The sequence below is a fragment of the Poecile atricapillus genome, chromosome 16, assembly GCF_030490865.1.
Source record: "Poecile atricapillus isolate bPoeAtr1 chromosome 16, bPoeAtr1.hap1, whole genome shotgun sequence".
NCBI lineage: Eukaryota > Metazoa > Chordata > Aves > Passeriformes > Paridae > Poecile > Poecile atricapillus.
The window spans coordinates 10169802-10188858 of NC_081264.1; the positions used below are offsets into that span (position 1 = coordinate 10169802).

The following is a 19057-nucleotide window of genomic DNA, read 5'->3' on the forward strand; positions in this document are numbered from 1 at the left end:
CAACTGAGCTGTAACATTGACGTGTGATTGTGCAGCTTTTTATCAGAACAGAAATCTCCGAATTAATTAGCCATTTCTTATTTAGTTCTTCAAGCCCCAAAAGTAAGAGAAAGGAAGAAAGAAAACACAAAAAACAGTAAGTAGTGGTTCATGGAGCTCTCTGCCCTGCCTGCACAGTGTGGGGCTAGAAGTGCTTGATGTGGTGGGGCCCCTGGAGCTAACATCTGCTGCACAGCTCTAAGCATTTCTCAGGATTATTTTGAAGCTTAAACCAGCAATTCTGGTTTTGCTGGAATGGAAAAGGATATGTAGAGGCTGGAGATCTTTCCTCTGCCTTTCTCTTGTGACATTTCTTTCTGTACTTTGTGTCTCTTGCATGGATGTGCAAAGTCTTGTCCACCCAGTCCAGAGAGAAGGCTCCAGCTTTTCTGGTGGGAGTGGCATTAGAGGCTGAGCTCTGTCCTGCCAGAAGGGTAGGCTGGCACACCCTTATTGAGAAAGGCCTCAGCAACTCCTGGTTTGCTGCTCTTGGAGGTTGTATTAGGACCTACTCATGAGATACAGCACAGCCAAGAATTGGAATGGGGCCTGGGGAAGTCAGGGGATTGTTTGGAGGAGATGGAATTTGCAAAAATCTGGTGTTCAGGTCTAGCCCTGGAGTGTTAGCAGAGCACAGTCCTTGTCCTGTGGGGCACGTAATCAAGGGGTGTGGTATAAAATGGGATTCCTCAGGACTGGAAGGAAGGACTGGAAGCTGCCTCTGTTTTTCCCTCTGTTCTCTGTCTTCTGGGAAGTGCAACCTGTGGCTTCTCACCTGCTTTGAGAACAAGGAAAAACAGTCCTGGAGCTGAACCTTGGGCACCCCCTGGTCAGCTTTGCTGGGGCTTGGGATACTGCCTGCACAGGCCATCTCCATCGCATGCAGAAAGCCAGTCTCCTTTTCACTACAATTTCTGTGCATTAAGTGGCAGTTTCAGCTTGGTTTCCCCTCAAACTGGGCTGCCCTGCACCTAGAAACCTCAATGGGAAAAGAGAGGCTTCCTAGGTAACCTGTAAAAGGAGGCATCTCCCCAGTCTAACACAGCAGTACCCTAACAGTGCAGTTAAACCTAAGATCTGTGTCCTGCTGGTGTGCTCTGACCTCAGGGGAGCTGGAGCTGCTGGAATTGCTCCTTGGGGATAAAACAGCCAAGGCGTTTCAGCTTCATCTTTCTGCTGGCAAATCAGAGCTCAGCCACTCCCAGTTTCTGCAAACCTTTTGCTCCCAGGCGTGGATCAGATGGATCCCTTGAGGATTTTTGTATAATCACACTGCTTTAACTTATCTTTGCATCAAGCAACTGGTTATCTAAATCACACAGGACCAGTTTTCCCTTCTGCAGGAAGGGAAAATAAATTGGAGGGGCTGATGCAGGGGGTGAAGTGCAAACATGGGGATTTTCACACAAATCCACCATATGAGTGAAAGATGTTCAGCGTTGCTGATTTCAGCTGTATGGAAATAAGAAAGGAGGATCCCAAAATGCACAGTTTTAAAAAATATATAATCTTTGGGTGTGAAAAGCATCAAAGAAAACAGCCAAGCAGAGTTGAAGGAATTGCCCTGGAGGTTGCCCTTTTGTCCTAAAGGAGATGCTGTTTTCAAGCAATTATTTGCTGAGTTTTTATACCAGCAAGTTGCTAAATGCTGTCCAAGCAGGCTGTATTTGTGCTGTCAGTGCCTGTGTAGTGTGGCCATGAAGCCAGGCTGTTCCCACCAGCTCACCCAGTTAGCTTTGCCTGCTGGCACGGCCGTGCCAGCCTGAGCAGATGGAAATGCTTCCAGATCTAAAATAACTGCTGTGGTGAGCAAAGATGGAAGGGATGGGGCACAGAAGGTGGCAGCTAGCCTGCCACCCATGTCACCCTGCTGTCTGCACCCACGACTTCAGCTGTTGGCATGGACAGCTATAGTCCTTCAGTAACAGGGCCAGGTAATCCATGAGAAACAGCCTGGTGCTGCAAAGGGAGCTGCAGCAGGGCATTGGCCCTCTGTCCCCTACACACAGTTTGCTGAGGACTCTCCTCAGGCCCTGTCAGAAAAGGCAGCACCAGTGGCTGGGCACCTGTCAGAAGTCAGGGAAATGCTCCTGCCTCTCAAACAGGAGCTGTGCACGAGGCAGGAAAGCTGTGTTTTGTGCAGCAGCCAGGAGAGCTGCCCACAGGGCTGGCTAAATGCTCCCACCTGGAGAGGCTGGGGAGGGCTGGCTGCTACTGACTGTACTCTCACTTGGAGCTTCTTCTTCAGTACCTGCTCTTCGAGGAGCCAACACTAGGGAGAGGGCTGGAGGTTTGTGATGGGTTGCCCAGAGAGATGATGCTTCTCCCAAGGTTTCCCAAGAGGAAGGTCTTGGGCAGTTGCCTGGCTGTTGTTACAGGGCAGGCTGCAGGATGAAAGGCAAGCACATGGCTCTTTAAAGTCTTGAAAGGATTGGTGCTGGCTACTGCACCCCCACGTGCTTGTCCACTAATCTTCCCCCAGCATGCTACAGAGCCAACCTAATAGCTTGTGTGTAAAATGCTAGCAGAGATCTCAGGAAGATGTCACTACAGCGATGAAGGGATGGAGAATTTCTCATGCCTTGATACACTGTGCCGCATTTCATACACCAGTCTCTTCAGTTTAAAAGGCATACCTCCCTTCTGATTTGAACATTATCCACCTCAGCCTTCAGTTGCTGGCTCTTGCACCCCCCCAATTTGCTAACCTAATGCTGGTTTTCCTTTCTGCTTCTTAAAGCTCTCGTGGGCGCACCCGGAAATCCCATCGGCATCGCCGCTGCCACTCTCGCTCAGAGAGCTCCGACTCCCACTCCCCCAGCTGCCGGAGCAGGTAACGGCATTGCTGCCAAGCTCAGCATCCTCAGCACTTCCTGCTGGGCTCAAGGATGAGGCTGCTACTGCCTGTGTGACCCACAGGCTCTCTGTGCACAGCCACTTCCCATTCTGGTAGCAGCAATGTCACACACTGGGGGCTGAGCTGTTTGTTGTCTCAGCCACAGAAGGGTTTTGCCTCAAGAAGCAGTGGCTGCAGCTTTTCAGTCTGGCAGTTACTTCTGATCCCCATGGCTGATGATCAGCCCGTGACAGCTGATTCCAGTCTAGTGTCCCTTCCCCACCCCAAGGGCTCTGCACTGCTGATGTCCAAGGAAACCCTTAAAAAAAGGAAATATATTTGCCTGTGGCAATCTATAGTCATTGTCTTTGACCTGATTAAAATCTCTCCTCTGGATGACTGATGCATCCTAGGGCCAGCTAAGTGGATGCTGGTGCTAGACCCAGCATTGCTACAACAGCAAGTGATTTATACACATAATGAGTTCGTGTTTCGTGTTCTCTGAAAGCACTTGAACAGCCCACTCCCACTCTCCTACCTCACTCCTCCTAAGTACTGAGAATTTTCTTATGAAAAGCTGAGGATCAGTGGGGGGAGGAATGCAATCAATAACTGGAGGGGTGCTCATGCAAGAGCAGAGTTGTTTTCTTTTGGAGGTGTATCACCATAGGAACGTTCTAGGGTGCGCGAAGGTCACGGTTTGCCTTGAACCACCATAGAATCATGCACTGGAGCTGAAATTTGAGGTTAAGGTCCAAAACCTGCATGCAAAATTATTGTTTCTCCTTTTAAAGTACAAAAGCAAAACATCCCTTTTCACTCCCTTCATGACTCCACAGAGCAGTCATGTGGAAGAACATTCTCCCATACTCAGAGTGCTAGCACAGACCTGCCAGGGGCTGGTGAGGAGCTGGGAATGGGCACTACTGCAATCCTAAGGAATAACATTTTGGCTGTTCCTGTCTCCTGGAGGCACAGAGCCAGGTCTCGGGAGGAAGGGCACAAAACACGGCGCAGACACTCCTGGCACCATTCAAAGATCACGGCAAAGAGAAGCTCCTCTGCTGAGGTTCAAGCCAGTCAAAAAGCCAGCCAAACCCTCCCACTCTACAGCTTCCTGTCTTCTAAGGAAGTAGTAAGTATTACACACTGTACTTCTTTGCTTGAACTAGCCAGAGGAATCTGGGCAAGAACTCTGATATGAAATTTTTATAACTCAATTATAGTGATGTTAGACAAACCTGGTTAAACCGTATTATTAATTCATGGTGCTGTTTTCCAATGTATGTAAAGTCATTCCTTCCTTCAGCACTTTCACACCAAGGGTGGGGCTGGAGAGGGGGAAAACTTGCAAAGTCTTTAGCCTATGAATAATGAATTGAGGACGTTTAACAAAAAAAAAAAGAAAAAACAGTGGCCTCCAGAAATGATATTTTAGAGGGAAGAGTTTGTTATGCAGTCTTTGCTCAGCTGGATATGAACTTCATTCACTGGTCTTAACATCCAAAAGTTTAGTCCTTCAGGCTGAAAAAGGGTATAAAACATATACAATAGGAACATTTACATTTCATGAGCTGGTAACTATTGGCATGGGATGTTTTCTGACTATCAGGATCCTTCTAGGATCACTGTTCCTCTGGACTGACAAGCCCAGGGGCCAAATTTGGAATTTATGAGCAGCCCTCATTGATGCTAATGGGAACTGCCTGTGCATCTGAGGGTAAAATCAGGCTCAGTGCCTTGGGATGTTTTTCCATATACACAGAAAGAGATGATATAATACATGAATTGAGGGAGCAGGAGATGGAGAGAAATATTAGACAGAGATTGATATCAGTCTTCCTTTTCTGAGGTGTGTTTCCCCTTTGGTCCTGGCAGCAGTAAAGCAGAGGTGTGATGCCCTGACTGTGGTGTTGGGATCAGATAGGCACTCTGGAGAGAGAACTTGCTACGTAGGACTGGAGGTAGTGCAGGATCTGATAGTCCACATGTGGATGTGTAATGCTGGAGGTGTTTTGAGTACAGAGTCCTCCAAGCCCCGAAGTTGTTTTCTCCTTTGGGCCCAGTCATCAGTTGGAAATAGCTCAGGCACACGCAGGAGCTACATCAGATAGGAGAGTGATGGTGCCAGCAAGAGGAGAGACTCTACCCACTCACCCACACAGACAGCGTGCTGATCAAAATACCCAGGGATTGTACGTGGGTACAGACAGGCACAAGCTGTCTCTCAACATTATAGATATGCATATTTGCTCTCCTTATAGAGCGTGTGGGGCCATGTGAGTCAGTGCTTGTACAGCCTTATAAGGCAGCGTGGAGAGCAGAACCTCACACCACGCGCTGATGTGTGCACGCACACGCAAAGGAAGAAAAACAAGGTATGCAGCTCATTGTCATGAACTGGGGGTGTTGCTGAGTTCAGAGCTCCTCCCCACCCCCCCCAAAAAAACCCAACCAGCCAAAGACTCCATCATTTCACCAGGGTGTTGTTTAGTTCAAGCGGCGTATTTTTCATAAATGCTTTTGAGCCTAAGCCTAGTTTTTAATTAGTGCTAGGTTTCCTCTCTCGGAAGCCAGGCTCACTAAGTCCTTTGAGGCCGACTGCCAGCTGTTCTGTTTCCTGAGAAAGAGTAAACTCTAATTTAAAATTTTAAAAGCTTTAAAATGAGCTAAACTCAAGCATCCTGTACTCACTTTTCCATTTGCTTCACTTGAGGTAAATGAGTGAAGCAAATGGAAAATCTGCAGGGAAGGGAAGGGAAGGACAAGAGCTTGATAGTTCCGGATGCAGGGGGTGGATGCAAAGTAAAAGTCATCAGGATACTCCTGTGTTCTTTCTAGTAAGGGTTAATAACTTAGGCAAATATTTTAATGACTAAAAAGCATAATGACTGATGAAAGCCACTACTATCCTGTCCCCAAAAGAAGTGCATTCTCTTGGGACACCATTCAAGAGCACATTTAAGCACTTGTTCAAATTTAAGCCCCTGGTTAAGAGCTGCCCCTGAAATTTTGCTGAATAAGGTCATTAAATATCATGTACTCCAAACTGGCAAGGGAAAAATGGAATGGGAACCTTTAGTCTCATTTATTAATGACTATACACAACCCTTTGATGCCTTTCCTTTTCATGAGTTAAATGGTTGCTCTATGAATAAGCTTCATTCTGTCAGACTTTGAGAGCAGCCTGAAATGAAAATGTCCTCTTGCAGACTATGTTGATCACATATTAAAAAAAAAATAAAAAAAAAATAAAAGATTTTGTGAAAAAGTTCAGAATTAGAATTCAAAAATGCAATGTTTCAGTCCCATGTGAGTGTTGGTATGTTACACTCCTTATCCTTCCATCTGGCCTGGGCTTCCAAACCAAACCATCCTTACCTGGGGAGAGGCACTGTCATATTTCTAAAGGAAAGGGATGGTCCAAGGAGGATCAGGGAAAAAAACCCACAGAGATACAGGAGAATACAAGGTAATCTATAGCATTTCCAAAACAAAGGTTTTTCTTTTCAAGATGTTTTTTTTTCCTACATTGTTCTGCTTCTGAAAATTTTTGAAGTGTTTTGTGGTAAATTCTGCTATCCTCTCCACCCTATTTATCTTCATTCCTTTGTAATGAAACAGCCACAATTTCTAACTAGGTCTGCCTGGAACTGCTGGGGGATAAAGCACACAAAACAATGCCATGCCTATGCATCTACCTTGCTGCTTCCTTCCCTCTTTATGCAAAAGCTGATGCACCCACACATGCATGTACACATGCAGAAACACCTCAAAGTTCCCTGCTGCTTTTCTTTTTGGCAGTGAATTTCCAAGCTTCTCCCTCTCCTTTAATCCCGTGCAGCCTCAATGGCACCTATGGAGAGCAGGATGTGGGTCTGTGCCTCAGCAGGCACAGAGAAGCTGTGGGCAATGTGCAGCACTTATTTGTGTACAGAATACCCCTGCCCAGCTGCAGGCACTTTATCCCACACCGACACAGATGGATGACTTTGCCACTGTGCTTTCCTTTAGCAGTGCAATATAAATACCTGCAGGGCACAGATCTAATTGCCTTTGTTGTTGCTGATGAAGATAACTGCACCGTGCATACTGTGCATCCTTGCCAGCTCCTTTGCTTTCACTGTAACTCATTTGTGATGCCACAAATTATCACAGGCTTGAGCCAGATTTCCAGTGAAGCTCAGTGGGGTACAGCTGGTCCAAATGATGCTGTTTGTCTTTGTGCTTGTGTCTGCAGGAAGGTAGAATGGGAAAATGCTGTGCAGGGACTCAGACAAAGTGTGCTGGAAGGCTGAGGAAACCTTATGGCAGACCTGCATATTGGCTTGCTGCTGCTGTTTTCTAGCCTGGGTTTTGGCTTACATAGGAAAAACTATTCTTCTGAGTGTTAGGCAGCATTTTTTTGACAGCAAACAGGGCCCTTCAAGAGCAGAAAGGCAAAACCTTCTATAAATATGGAAGTTCTCTTTTTTTCTTTTCTCATTTTCCCCTCCAAGCCGGGGGACTGAGGTTACCCCTGGTTATTGTCTAACAAATCCACAGCTCAGTGCTGGGAGCAGCAGCTGTGGGGAAAGGATGGGTGTCTGTATCCACTGAAGGGCTGGGCTGTGCACCAGCTACCGAAAAGAGGTGGTGGAAGACAAGCCCTTGCTCCAAAGCAGTGCCAGCCTGGCTCAAGCTGAGGTGGGGATACAATGCCCACGCTGCAGCAGGCTAAAAAGATCCTTGAAAAGAAGGATTGTCATTCTCTGGAGTTTACCCCACAGTGTATTGGTGAGCCAGGCTGCTCAGCAGTGTCACCATCCAGCCCCAAATAAACCAAGCTCAGGGCTTGCAGGGACAGCTGTGACATTGCCTCCCTGCTCTATGACTCAGCCCTTGTGGTACAGAAAGCCTCACCCTGAACTCCCCACCCAGCCAAAAAAAGGGGGATTTTCCCACTCAGTGTTCCTCCAGTCAGGGACTCTTAACTCTGCAAAAAGGGCTTCTACTGAATTGCTACAAAACTTCTGTTTTTTGTACTCAATCAGAAGTTGCCTTTTCAGCTGGGGTGGGCTCTCAGCAGAGGTGAGGCCATTTCCCCCGGGCTCTGGCAGGTGGAGGAGCCCCAGCAGGTGCTGTCCCTGTGCCGGCAGCTCTGGCAGATGTTGGCCAGGCCCTCGCCGAGAGCGGGGCTCACCAGGGTCACCAACACAAGTGTTTCACTCCTTTCATTAGCACAGTGCCTAAAAAGAGAGAGAAAGGCAGACGTTATGCCCCTCTGAAAGAGAAATTAACTCCGCTTTGAAGTGAGTTGCAAAACAAGAGAAAAAAGACCCAGGGAAGAAATCCTGCAGCTCTGAGTGAGGCTGTGCCACGCTGCTGGCCCCGTATGGCTGAGACAAGGCATTGTCATCTCTGGCCCCAGGGCTGTTGGTGGCACAGTAAAGGGAACTGTTCAGTTTAATTGGAAGATGAGCAGTGATTGTATTTTTGTAACCTATTAGACTGCACTGCCTCTTGGCCTGGGATTGCACTTGGAATTAGAGTCTGGAATATGAGTGAGGGCCCCATTTCTGCTCCCCCCTCGTCTTGATTAAATAATGATTTGAAACAAAAAATCCAATAAATACATATCCTGGGTTCCCTTGAGGGCAGCAGTATGTTCCCTGCTGAAAGCTGGATGAAGCAAAGTTCAGTGAGATTATTTAATTACTTATTAGGGGTTGTGTGTGGGGGGAAATCCAAATGTTCACATAGAGAGAATTAGATTTGTGAAAGAGCAGGCTCTTTTAAGCCACCCTAGAAAAGTAAAAAGCCATTAGAATTCAGAATCACACAGAATGGTGTGATTCAATTGAGCTCTGTGCAGTGTTTTTAGATGTGGTACTCTGTTTCTGGGTGGCTGGCATGACTTTCAGAAACAGCAAAATGGGACCACAAGCAAAGCCAAGGTCATCCAGTGGGGGGATATGGGGAATTGGTCTGAGCAGACAGGCAAGCTGATCACCCTGAGCCTTGTCCTGGCTCTTGCTGCCGGGCACAACCTCCCCCAGAGCCTGCAGGCAGCCACTGGCTACAGCCTGGTGCCCCAGGGTGGTGGGGCTGAGAAGCTGCTGTGTTCCCCTGGCACCTCCTTTGCCCCATCCAGACCCTCCAGCCCTCACCCAGACTGTCAGCTCCATATTTCATTGATATCCACACCGCCTCTTCCCAGAGCGTTGCTGCCACAGATGTTGAACTACAAAGGAGCTTGTTGATCCTCCCGGTCATTTGACAGACTTTGTGATGTGCTGACAACAGTTGCTGCTTTGAAGGTAGATGTCAGCCAAGGCAGAGCAGAAGCAAGGATGCCAGGTCCCAGAGTGAGTCTGAAAAGCTGGTTTAGAAATGCCAAGAAACTGCTGTATTTCTTGGCAGAAATAACGGCCTTTCTGTTTAAACTGGGAAGGAACAGAAGGAAGGTATTTCTGTGTGTGATGCTGGTGTCAGTGTCCCCTGGAGCAGCCCTGTGCCCACTCCAAGCTCATCCAACCCCTGCAGCCAGGGAGTACCTCACATGCTGGTTTCATGCCTGTAAGTGAAACATGGTGAAAAGCTGGTTGTTTCTGTGTTAGGATTCAGCTTGAATGCAAACCAAACCCCATCTTTTAAGAAAATTATCTGGTAACGTATTTGAAAGTGCAATACTGTATTTTCTGGAATGTGGCTAGGGAGAGTGCAGTGGTCCATAGCACAGAGGTCAGATCTCTTGGGGCTCTGGATGTGGCAGCAGGGTTTGAGAAAGAACTGGTGAAAAGCAGAGCTGGCTATTTGGCTCCTTTAGGCTCCTGGGAAATTCCAGTTTCTGCTGGAGTAAGCAAGGACTGGTAAAGAATTGCTAGAGCTGAGAAGCAAGGAGCAGTTCCAGACACTGAAATGAGGACTTGCAATGTGAGTCTCCCCTCATTCCTAGTTGGGAACATCTGAGAGACGTTTCTTCTCTCTCCTGAGCTTCTGCATTGAAGGTGCAAGTTGGCTAATGAAGAAGGATCACTTCATTTCCCTTGTTTGCTCCTGGGGCTTCTGATTCCTCTGAGCTGGGACTGAGCATCAATTAGAAGTTAGTATGGGGTGGAGATGGGAGCTCCATTATGGATTTTCTGGGATGAACCAATCCCTTATCCCAGAAGCATTAGTGCTTCTCTCCCTGGCAACACAGAAAGTACTTGGAGATCCTCCAGCTCCAGGTGTTTTCAGAGCACCAGAGTATTGTGGTCATCCCTCTGCAGACTGTGCTGAGAGCTGCTGTGGGTGTTGGTAGCTCTGCTCTGGTTTCAGTTGCTGCTGGTTCAGCACCTGTGTCCGAGTCAGCTGTCCCTGTCCCAGTTAGCACCTTGAACTGGGTTGGGAGCAGCTCTCCCTGGGGACACAGATTGAATGCCACAGGCAGGAGCGTGGACATGGAGGCACCATCTGATAGGATGAAGGAGATCCATGTGAAACATGACACAGGCTGAGTCTGCAGCCCCTCTGAGCATGAAAAAGCCATCCAGTCCAGAGCTAAACTTTCCAAAGGGACTGGCCCTGTGCCTGCTGTGTGACAGCTGATCCAGGTCTCCTCTGCTGCCTGAGATAGCACCAACATTGCAATGTGTTTTTTTTTGTCTCAGAAGGCCCCAGATTGGTGAGGGCATGGCCCAGATCCCCATTGTGGAGAGCATAGCGTAGATGGGGGCATTGTGTGCCCCAGAGCATGGCGTGAGGCCATGTGCACGTGTTTGAGGGAGTATGGCTTGCTGGGAACACGTCTGGAGGACTGTCCTGAGTGGGGGGAGCCAGACCTGTGTGTCCACACCCTAAGAACCCTGCACCAAACCTCATGGGTGGGTTTGAGGAGAGTGGAGGCTCTGAGTGAAAGAGGAGGAGGCCACATGAGGGTGCAGATATGTGCATTGGGCCCTCACCCCATCACAAGGGCAGATGTTAGCACTAACACAGCCTCACTCCCAGTGCTGCCACGTTCCTGAGCTGGCTCAGGTAAACGCCAGTGCAGTTAAAAGTGAACTATAAAATACTGAAATGCTGTAAATCCCCTCGGTGGTGCTCAGGGTCCCAGAGAATAGCCCTGCCCAGGTCAGTCTATGTGAGTTTGAGGTCCTTGCTTGCCCTGTTGTGTTCAGCAACCCAGCCAGGATGTGGCTGCCCCCCTTGCAGAGGCTGGCAGGAGCAGGGCTGCCGTCCCCTTCCCCACAGGTCTCTGATACACAGCTTGGGGATATTTCTCCTCTATTCTTTTGCTTCTAAGCTCACTCGAGTTCCCTTTGTCATCTCCATCCAACCCAGGGGGATTCAGTGCAAGCTGCAGCTTTCAGCACAAGCCATCAGCCTCCAGGAACGGGCTGGACAGGCTAATTTAAAGCAGAAGGAAACAAAAATGAATAATAAGGGAGACAAGCGAGCAGACAAAAAGCAGTCATGAGATTTGCATAGAGGAGGCAGCAAACAGTTGGCAGTGTGGATTGAAGAGAGGGTTTATGTTTTTTTCATGTAATTTGAGACTCTAATGATGGACTTATGTTGCCCGCTCTTCCTTTTTTCTTACACCTTACCTACTAAAGGAGGAGTTCTTGATGGGTAAGTGGATGCTATCCGCAAGACACCAGGGAATTTATTAGAGGTCACTTGAGCGCATTAGCTGTATCTTCTTCAGGGGGTAAAAAGCACACAAAGAAGTATCTGTATACCTTTTATTTCCAAAGGGATTTTTCTTTTCCCCCCTCACCCTCTTTTTTAATTTTATTTTTTTCCTTTGTTCTTTTTTTTTTATTATTATTATTTCAAAGTGATAAGCTTATTTATTTGCCAGTTTTTGCTTTGTACAAAAGCCTTTAATTTTATTTGATTTGGGTTTTTATTGCTTATTTTAGTGACATTGGTTCAGCCACTTTATTAAGGAAGCTTAAAAAAATTCACTCATCCAAGTTTTTTTTTCATTTTTGTTTTCTTTGCAAGGATTTTTTAGGTTTTTTATATGTATGTACCCCTTTTTTTTTTTCCTTCCCTCTTTAAGGTTAAATAAGGGCTTTGTCCTCTGTTACATTTTTTTTTTTTTGTTTAGTTAGTTATTTATTTTAATTCTTTGGTTGCCCACTTACTTTGTTGAACTCTTTTGTTTAACATGAACCGCATGCTGATACTCTTTGCATGTTCTCTAAATCTTCCCGTTATTATAGCAGGGGGAAAATAAGTTTCTTCTTACTGTGGATTTCTTTTAGGGATATGTGCTTTTGTTTTATTCTCCTTCTTTTTTTCTTTCTTTCTTACTTTGTTTCTTTCCTTTCCTTTCCTTTTGTTTCAGTGCATCATGATGGTAAAATTTCTGGGTTTATTTGAAAAAAAAAAAAAAAAAGCAAAGTAAAACCGAAAACAACCCCCCAAAAACCATTCAAACAATGCCAAATGGCTTTTTTGCTTTCAGATCTCTCAGTCAGGGTCTTCTGCTGACCTCTTTACCAAAACAGACAGCCCGCCTGGCAACCTAGCCAGCCAGAATGGAGAGTATCATGAATATGACTCAGGAAACGATACTTCCTCCCCTCCCTCCACTCAAACGAGCTCATCCAGGTCAAAGGACAGCCAGGAGAAAAGAAGTCTAGTCCATGATGGCTTTGGCCATGCCTTCTCGTCCGGGAAGCCCAAACTGGCCAACAGCGATAACAGCTCTGATTCAGGAAATTCCTTCACCAGTTGCTTTTCCCAGACCAAGGGAACAGCTTTGGAAAATCTGTCTCCAGATGCCCAGGGACAAGACCGAAGGTCAGTGATTACCAGTAGCTGCTGCAGGCAGCCCAATACCTGGTACGTTGTTGCTCTGTGTCTCCTGCCCGCTGGCCAGTTGCCGTGGTGAGCTGGCAGGGAGCTTTCTGTGCTCTGGAGGCAGGCAGGTACCAACCAGACCCACGGTCTTGCCAGTCTGGAGTCCAGAACCCAGCAAGGACCAGTTACTGTAGCCTGAAGAGGAAAATAAAGCCCAGCCATCACATCCCTGGACATTGCTTGTGTCAGTGCTTTGGCATTGCTGTGGCTCATGCAGGGTTTGGGCCTGGGTCAGGCTCTGTTCACAGCACATCCCTGCTCACCTGGGCACGGCCATGTCAAAAAAGTCTCTGGCCCTTCTGGGCACAATCTGAAAGAGCATCTGGGGGTTGCCATGCTAATTCTCCCTCTCTGCCTACTGTGGGGAAGGGGAGTGGGGTTTGTTTCCACTAAGATCATTATGGGCTGTTCTTTCACCTGTCCAGAGAGCCAAATCCATCCCCCTTCCCCTTCCCAGCTCATCCAGCACAGCTCAGGATGCCAAGACAGCATCTCCTGCCAGTGGGGAGCACAAGGAAGGGCAAGTACTTGGCTGGCTGCAGGATGACACAGCAGCAGCTCTGCACTGGGGCCACAGGGCATCCAACCACCACCCAGTGCCACAAGCCATCTTCAGGAGAGGGGAGTAGCTGCCAGCCTCCATCACTGCCTCCCATTCCTGGGTTTGCCAGGGGATGTTGGGAATGAGGGTGCTGAAGCATGGTGGCTGGTACCCAGGGCTGTGCTCAGGCAGTGGTTGTAGGGAGCTCTTCCAGCTCAGGCCCTTGGGTCCTAAAGGCTGAAAGTTAGAGCCAGGACATGGTTTGGAGCACTGAATGTGACAGGAGGGAGCCAGGGTAATGGCTTTTAGTAAGAAGAAGCCTCATTTTTCAGTCAGAGGGTAAAATTTTAGGTCTGTCTGTACTTTTCACATGGAGACTCCAGTGGGATAACTCTGCCTTCACATGGGTGGAGTTGGGATTGCAGCTGGCCCTGGCTGCTGGGAGGCTGCCTGGCTGCTGGGCTCTGACCCCAGTTCATTCCCAGAGCATATCTGGAAGAGGAGAAATTCACACAGCACTGTCCAAAGGCAACAGTTCATGCCTGCTCAGTGCCCACTCATGCTGCTCCACAGCCAGGCTGGAGCACAGCCCTTGCCCTGCCATGCTCTGCCTTTCCCCTGCTCCAGCACTTTTTCCTTCACTCCCTGCCCAGGACTAGCACTGCTCACTGGCCTGACCACACTCTGCCAGCCAGACACCTCTGGTGTGTTGGGCACGGGGCAGGTGAGCTGCTGCTTGTGCCATCCAAGAGCTCTTCCACACCTCTTCTCCCTGGCAGAGCCTGGAGGGTGAGCTCTTGGACTCTGGTCCACACATGTGGGCTCTTCTGCCACAGCAGCCTGGGGAGCTGAGAGGTCTTTTTTACCTCCAGTTAGGGAATGGAAGGATGGGAATATTTATTTGCTGGAGCATGGTGCTCCCCTCAGCCAGGGACCAGTTCCACTTGAGCCACAGCTTCAAAAAGCATCCAAATATATGTTCACAGAGCGTGCCTATCCTCATGTCTCGGTTCCTCAGAGGAGAAGAAGCGAAACTTCCTCCCCTCACCAGCCCACAGCTCCCCGCTCAGGCCTGGCTCCCGCAGCGACTCCTACACCAGCACGGGCAGGTCCTCCCCCGGCTCCAGCCGCTCCCGCTCCTCGCACCACAAGGCCTCTCCCAGGTACTCCCGAAGCAGGTCCTGCTCCTCGGGAAAGAGGTAAGGCCACCTGGAACGACTGTCTTTGTCACCCTGGGCAGGCTCCGTGCAGGGGGAGGTGTAAGAGCTTGGGGGATGCCTAAAATCGACAAGGTTTGGGGTGAACTGGCCACGCAGAGCTGATCTGAGACCCTGGAGAACGGGACATCTCTTCCCCCTCGTGATTTGGAGTAGTCTGGTACACCCTCACCCTCCAGCATCTTTAACTCTTTTTTTGTTTTTTTCCTATCTCCAGGTCCTCCACACGTTCCCCCAGCTATTCCTCCAAATCCTGCAAAAAAAGTCCTGGGAGTAGAAGTTCAAGGCCTCGCCGGAGCCCCAGTTACTCCCGCTACAGCCGTAGCAGGTACAGCTGTCTACTCATGGTGTATTCACTGTCCACTCACGTGTGGAACCTGCTGCCTCTCGCTCTCCCCATGCCTCCATCCCTGTCATGCTGCTGGGAGTGGTGGGCAGAGCCTGAGGCTCCAGCTGGGCCTGCCCACACAGCCAGCAGCCCCTGTCAGAGAGGGACGTGATTGCATCAAAGAAAGACACTCCACTTTTTAGAGTCACAGCTCTGACAAAGAGTTGTCAGGCCCAGGGAGGTGCCCCTGTTGTGAGGGCAGATGCCAGGTACCCTCAGGCTGGCACTCACAGCCGTGAAGAGGGAAATGCAGTCCAGGCACCTCTACTCACACCATACTCCATAGGAAACAGTCTCACAGTTCAACGCTAGAGAAGCCTTTGGCAGGTTTTCCTGATAGCACCTGCGCTGCTGTGAACATTTTGCAACCTCAAAATCTTACATTCTCAGGGTCGATTCTTGCAGGCTTTGACAGTCCCTGTGCTGGTGAGGAGAACATTTCCTGCATGCAGGGATCAGGCAGGTCCTTGACCTGTAACGTGTTGCTTTGCAGATGGCACTGAGCAGGGTGTATGAAATCAGCCACGCTGCACAGAAGGGCCTGTGCTGACGTGTATGGGAATTTAACAAAAGAGAAAACCATAGCAACACCGGCACTCCTTCTGGCGAGGCTTGCGGAGCCCTGCAGGGCTACCAGGCCCTTGGCTCACGTGGGGCCTTGCTGGCAGGGCTGCTCCTGCCAGCTCCATCAGCACAGCCAGCAAGAGCTCAATACAGACTGCACCCACAGGCACAGGTCCCTGGGAGCCATCTTAGCTTGGCGGTGCAAAGCCACTGGAAGACGCTGCTGGAAGCCCTGGGTGCAAGTAGTGGTGTCCAGTCTCTTTGTCCAGATATGTGAATGCTCAGGGGTGACGCCACCAGAGCGCTTAGAGTGTCCCTTTTGGAGCTGAGCATCCTCTGCTCACCTGTGCCTCCCCATCCCTGTGCCACCCCCAAAGCCCCCGCAGTGACGGTGCCCGTGCTGTGCCCCCGCAGGGACCGCGAGCGGGAGCACAAGTACAGCTCCAGCGAGAAGGAGTCGCACCGGGAGCGGCAGCGGCGCCGTCGCTCCTATTCCCCCCTGAGGAAACGCCGGAGAGACTCTCCCAGCCACCTGGAAGCTCGGCGCATCACAAGGCAAGGGGATGCTGTCCCATCCTTTGGAGACAGGCTCAGCTGGCACTTCCCGGGGGGATGAGGGCTGACCTTGGGTCCCAGCCCTTGCCAGAGGAGGTTTCTCTGGGAGACCGGTTTCCCTGAGCCTGATCAGCAGGCCCTTCCACCCCTCCCCTAGAGCTTGGGGATTTCCAGCTGGAGGCAGAGGGAGGATGGAGAGGGTCTCAATTTACAATAGCTGAAGGAAAAAAGAAGATGAAGTCAGAGCAGGGACTCAGGTGGATTCCCTCACAGGCTTTTTATTTCACCCTGCCCTGTGGTAGATGTCCCACACTGAAGAGAGTCAACTATTGACTCTAATCTACATGCAGAGGGCTCTTGGGGACAACATCAAGTAGTGCCCAGCAGACTGAACAGCTGAGACATTCCCCAGGGCTGTGGGGGCGGGTGGTTTGAATCCCAAGGCTCTACCTGATCTCTTTTTCCTTTTAAACAAACGCAAACACATTTTTGGGAGTGTTGTGCAGAGTAAACAGTGCTTTTTGGACATTTTGTCAGCCAGTCTGTCCTTGCGTTGCTGGTAACCCACATCTCTCTGTCCCCACAGTGCCCGCAAACGCCCCATCCCCTACTACCGTCCCAGCCCCTCCTCCTCCAGCAGCGCCGGCAGCTATTCCTCCTGGTCCAGCAGCTTCAGCCGCTCCCCGAGCCGCAGCCGGAGCTACTCCAGCTACCGGACGAGCCGGAGCCGAAGCTGGAGCAGCAGCCGGAGCTCGGGCCCCAGGAGCAGCCGCAGCAGGAGCAGGAGCTATGACTCAGGAGCCAGCTCCGACAGCCTGCGTCGTTAGGGAGTGCCACTGCTGGCTGACAGCGGGTGCCGGCGTCACCGCCACATTCCTGGCATTCTCCGCTTCCTTCCCACCTACCTGGCCATCGATAGCAATCATCCCCGATACTGACGTGGTGGCATTGCCGGGTCCCCCTTCCCCGGTTCGGAGTAAGAGTCCTGGATCAGTCCCAGCTCCCCAGGCCAGGCTGAAGAAGGGTCGGTGCTTTACAGAGGGTCTGTCACGACAGACCTGCTCCATCCTCCCCGATGCTCCCATCTCCCCATTGCTACTGCTCTCCAAAGCACTACCAGCGGGTCCAAAGGAAAGAATTCTGCTCCTTGCTCTTCTGACAAACCAGGAAGCAATGAATTAACTTCTGTTGGAGAGACAGACCCAGCTGGGGAGGAGTTTGCTTCGGTGATGGGGGGGATGGCTGTCCCCACCAAGGCAAATATCACATCCTTTGGGTCTCTCCTCCAGAGCTGCTGCCCACTCTGCAGAGAAAATACTTATTTTTTGCCAGTCAGCCAGTCCCTGCTATAATTAGAAGGCTAGAAATCCCTCCTGATGTACTTGCTGGGGGGAAAAAAGGCTGTTTGCTCTTTCTCCTGCCCTTTCCTACAAGGTAGCAGCACCTTTTGCAGTGTTTTATCCCCCCAGTACTGAATAGCTTGCAAACCACCTGCTGAGGTCTGAAGCAGACCTGGGGCTGGTGAGGTACAAGGCACAGGGGAGGTGGTGCTGTGCTGTGCTCCGAGGGCCAGGCCACGTGTAGGAGACAGCGGCCATGGGCTTCCCTTCTCGGGGCAAGCCTCGGACAGTTTGGGTTTCAGTTCTTCAGGGACCATTGCCCTCAGAGTGCATTGCTGGTGGGACCAGAGGGAGGTGTAGAGATAGCAGCTGTGGGGTGCAGTCAGAACACACAGGGTTAAAAGGGCATTGCAAGAGCCAGGGGACCCCAATTCCCCTTCCTCAAAACACGCAGCAATTTCAGGGAGGATTCCAGGCAATCGTTCCTCCTTGAGCCCCGCTGGCTGCCCCAGGGCAGGATCAGCAACACAGGCTGCAGCAGGATGCACTGGTGCCCCAGTTTGTTACTGGGAGGCCAGAGCAGTGCAGGGGGACAGGAAGGGCCCCCCACTAATTGCCTGTTTTTCCAGGGAGCCACAGGCTGCCCTGGGCCCTGGGGTTTTGTCTCCCTGCCAGCCCAGCTGCCTGCGCAATTACTGTGTTTTGCCGGGTAACAAAGGCTTCTCCCAGCACAGGCTGAGCTGGTGCTGAGGAGTTTATTTCTCTTACAACACCTGGGTGCTTAGAGACGCTAATTTGGGCTTAAGACTTCCCTCCCTCCCTTTTTCCATCCCCTCCCCTTCCATCCTGCACGATTATTAACGAGTTTGGGCTTAATGAGTCAAGGAGGTGTGTGTTGTTTAAGTGTTACAGCAAAGGGCTGAGTGGAGCCACCATCTGCAGGAGGAGAGGGGGTAGAAAGGAATAGAACCCACCCCCCATCTACAGAATTACCTACAGGCCCCTGACAGCCAGAGAAGGGACAAAGCAGCAAGGGGAGGAGGCCATGAGCTGCTGTGGTGGATGATCACCTCAGCAAGCCCATAAATCTGTTATCTGTTGGAAAGGTACAGCAGCGCAGGCAGGGATTCCATCTGGGTGGTACAAGAGGAAGTTTTATGTCAGGGATCTCTTTCCCTGTGTCTTTCCTGGTGCTGGTCCCTCTTGTCCTGTGCCTTCAATGGCCAAAACTCTTTCCCAGACCCTCATCTCCCACCTTGCTTGCTGCAGGCAGTGTGAGGATGAGGGAGCTGAAGTGGAGAGCTGGGCACTGGTATGGTTGGTGGCTTACTGGGGATGTGTCCATCTTCTGGAAGGGCCCTTTCTAGGGGACAAAGAGAAGCGCTCCTGGTAGGGCTGGGCAGATACTCCAGGGCTGTGGTTGAGGGATCAAAGACAGGATGGAGCTGCCTTCCCTCCTGTGCTGGCCCCAACAGCAGCCCCTTGCCCACCTTCTGCAGCAAACTCCCTCTCAAAAGGGCTGAAAACCTCATGCTTCTTTCCCAAAGAGTCTCCCCAGTTTGATGCTGAAATGCCCCATCCTTCTGCTCCCTGGGAAGATCCAAAGGCAGTGATGGGAACCCAGACCTCCCCAGCTCTACCAGTGCTTCAGGAGCAGTCTGCTGCCCCTTGGCACCCCGTAACGCACACGTGGAGCTGTAGCAAGGAAACAGCGAGCCCGAAGATCCAAAACCAGGA

At 50.3% G+C, this 19057-nt stretch overlaps 1 protein-coding gene across 1 annotated transcript in view; it reads left to right on the forward strand.

Moving 5' to 3' along the window:
• The window catches only part of SRRM4 (serine/arginine repetitive matrix 4), a 41255-nt gene extending 24448 nt beyond the window's left edge, over nucleotides 1–16807 (forward strand). The window contains exons 6-13 of the mRNA XM_058851755.1: nucleotides 86–136; nucleotides 2780–2872; nucleotides 3848–4010; nucleotides 12318–12655; nucleotides 14243–14455; nucleotides 14691–14801; nucleotides 15840–15980; nucleotides 16567–16807. Coding sequence (XP_058707738.1) covers nucleotides 86–136; nucleotides 2780–2872; nucleotides 3848–4010; nucleotides 12318–12655; nucleotides 14243–14455; nucleotides 14691–14801; nucleotides 15840–15980; nucleotides 16567–16807 — 1351 coding nt within the window. The remainder of the gene's footprint in view (nucleotides 1–85; nucleotides 137–2779; nucleotides 2873–3847; nucleotides 4011–12317; nucleotides 12656–14242; nucleotides 14456–14690; nucleotides 14802–15839; nucleotides 15981–16566) is intronic.
• The last annotated feature ends 2250 nt before the right edge of the window (nucleotides 16808–19057 follow it).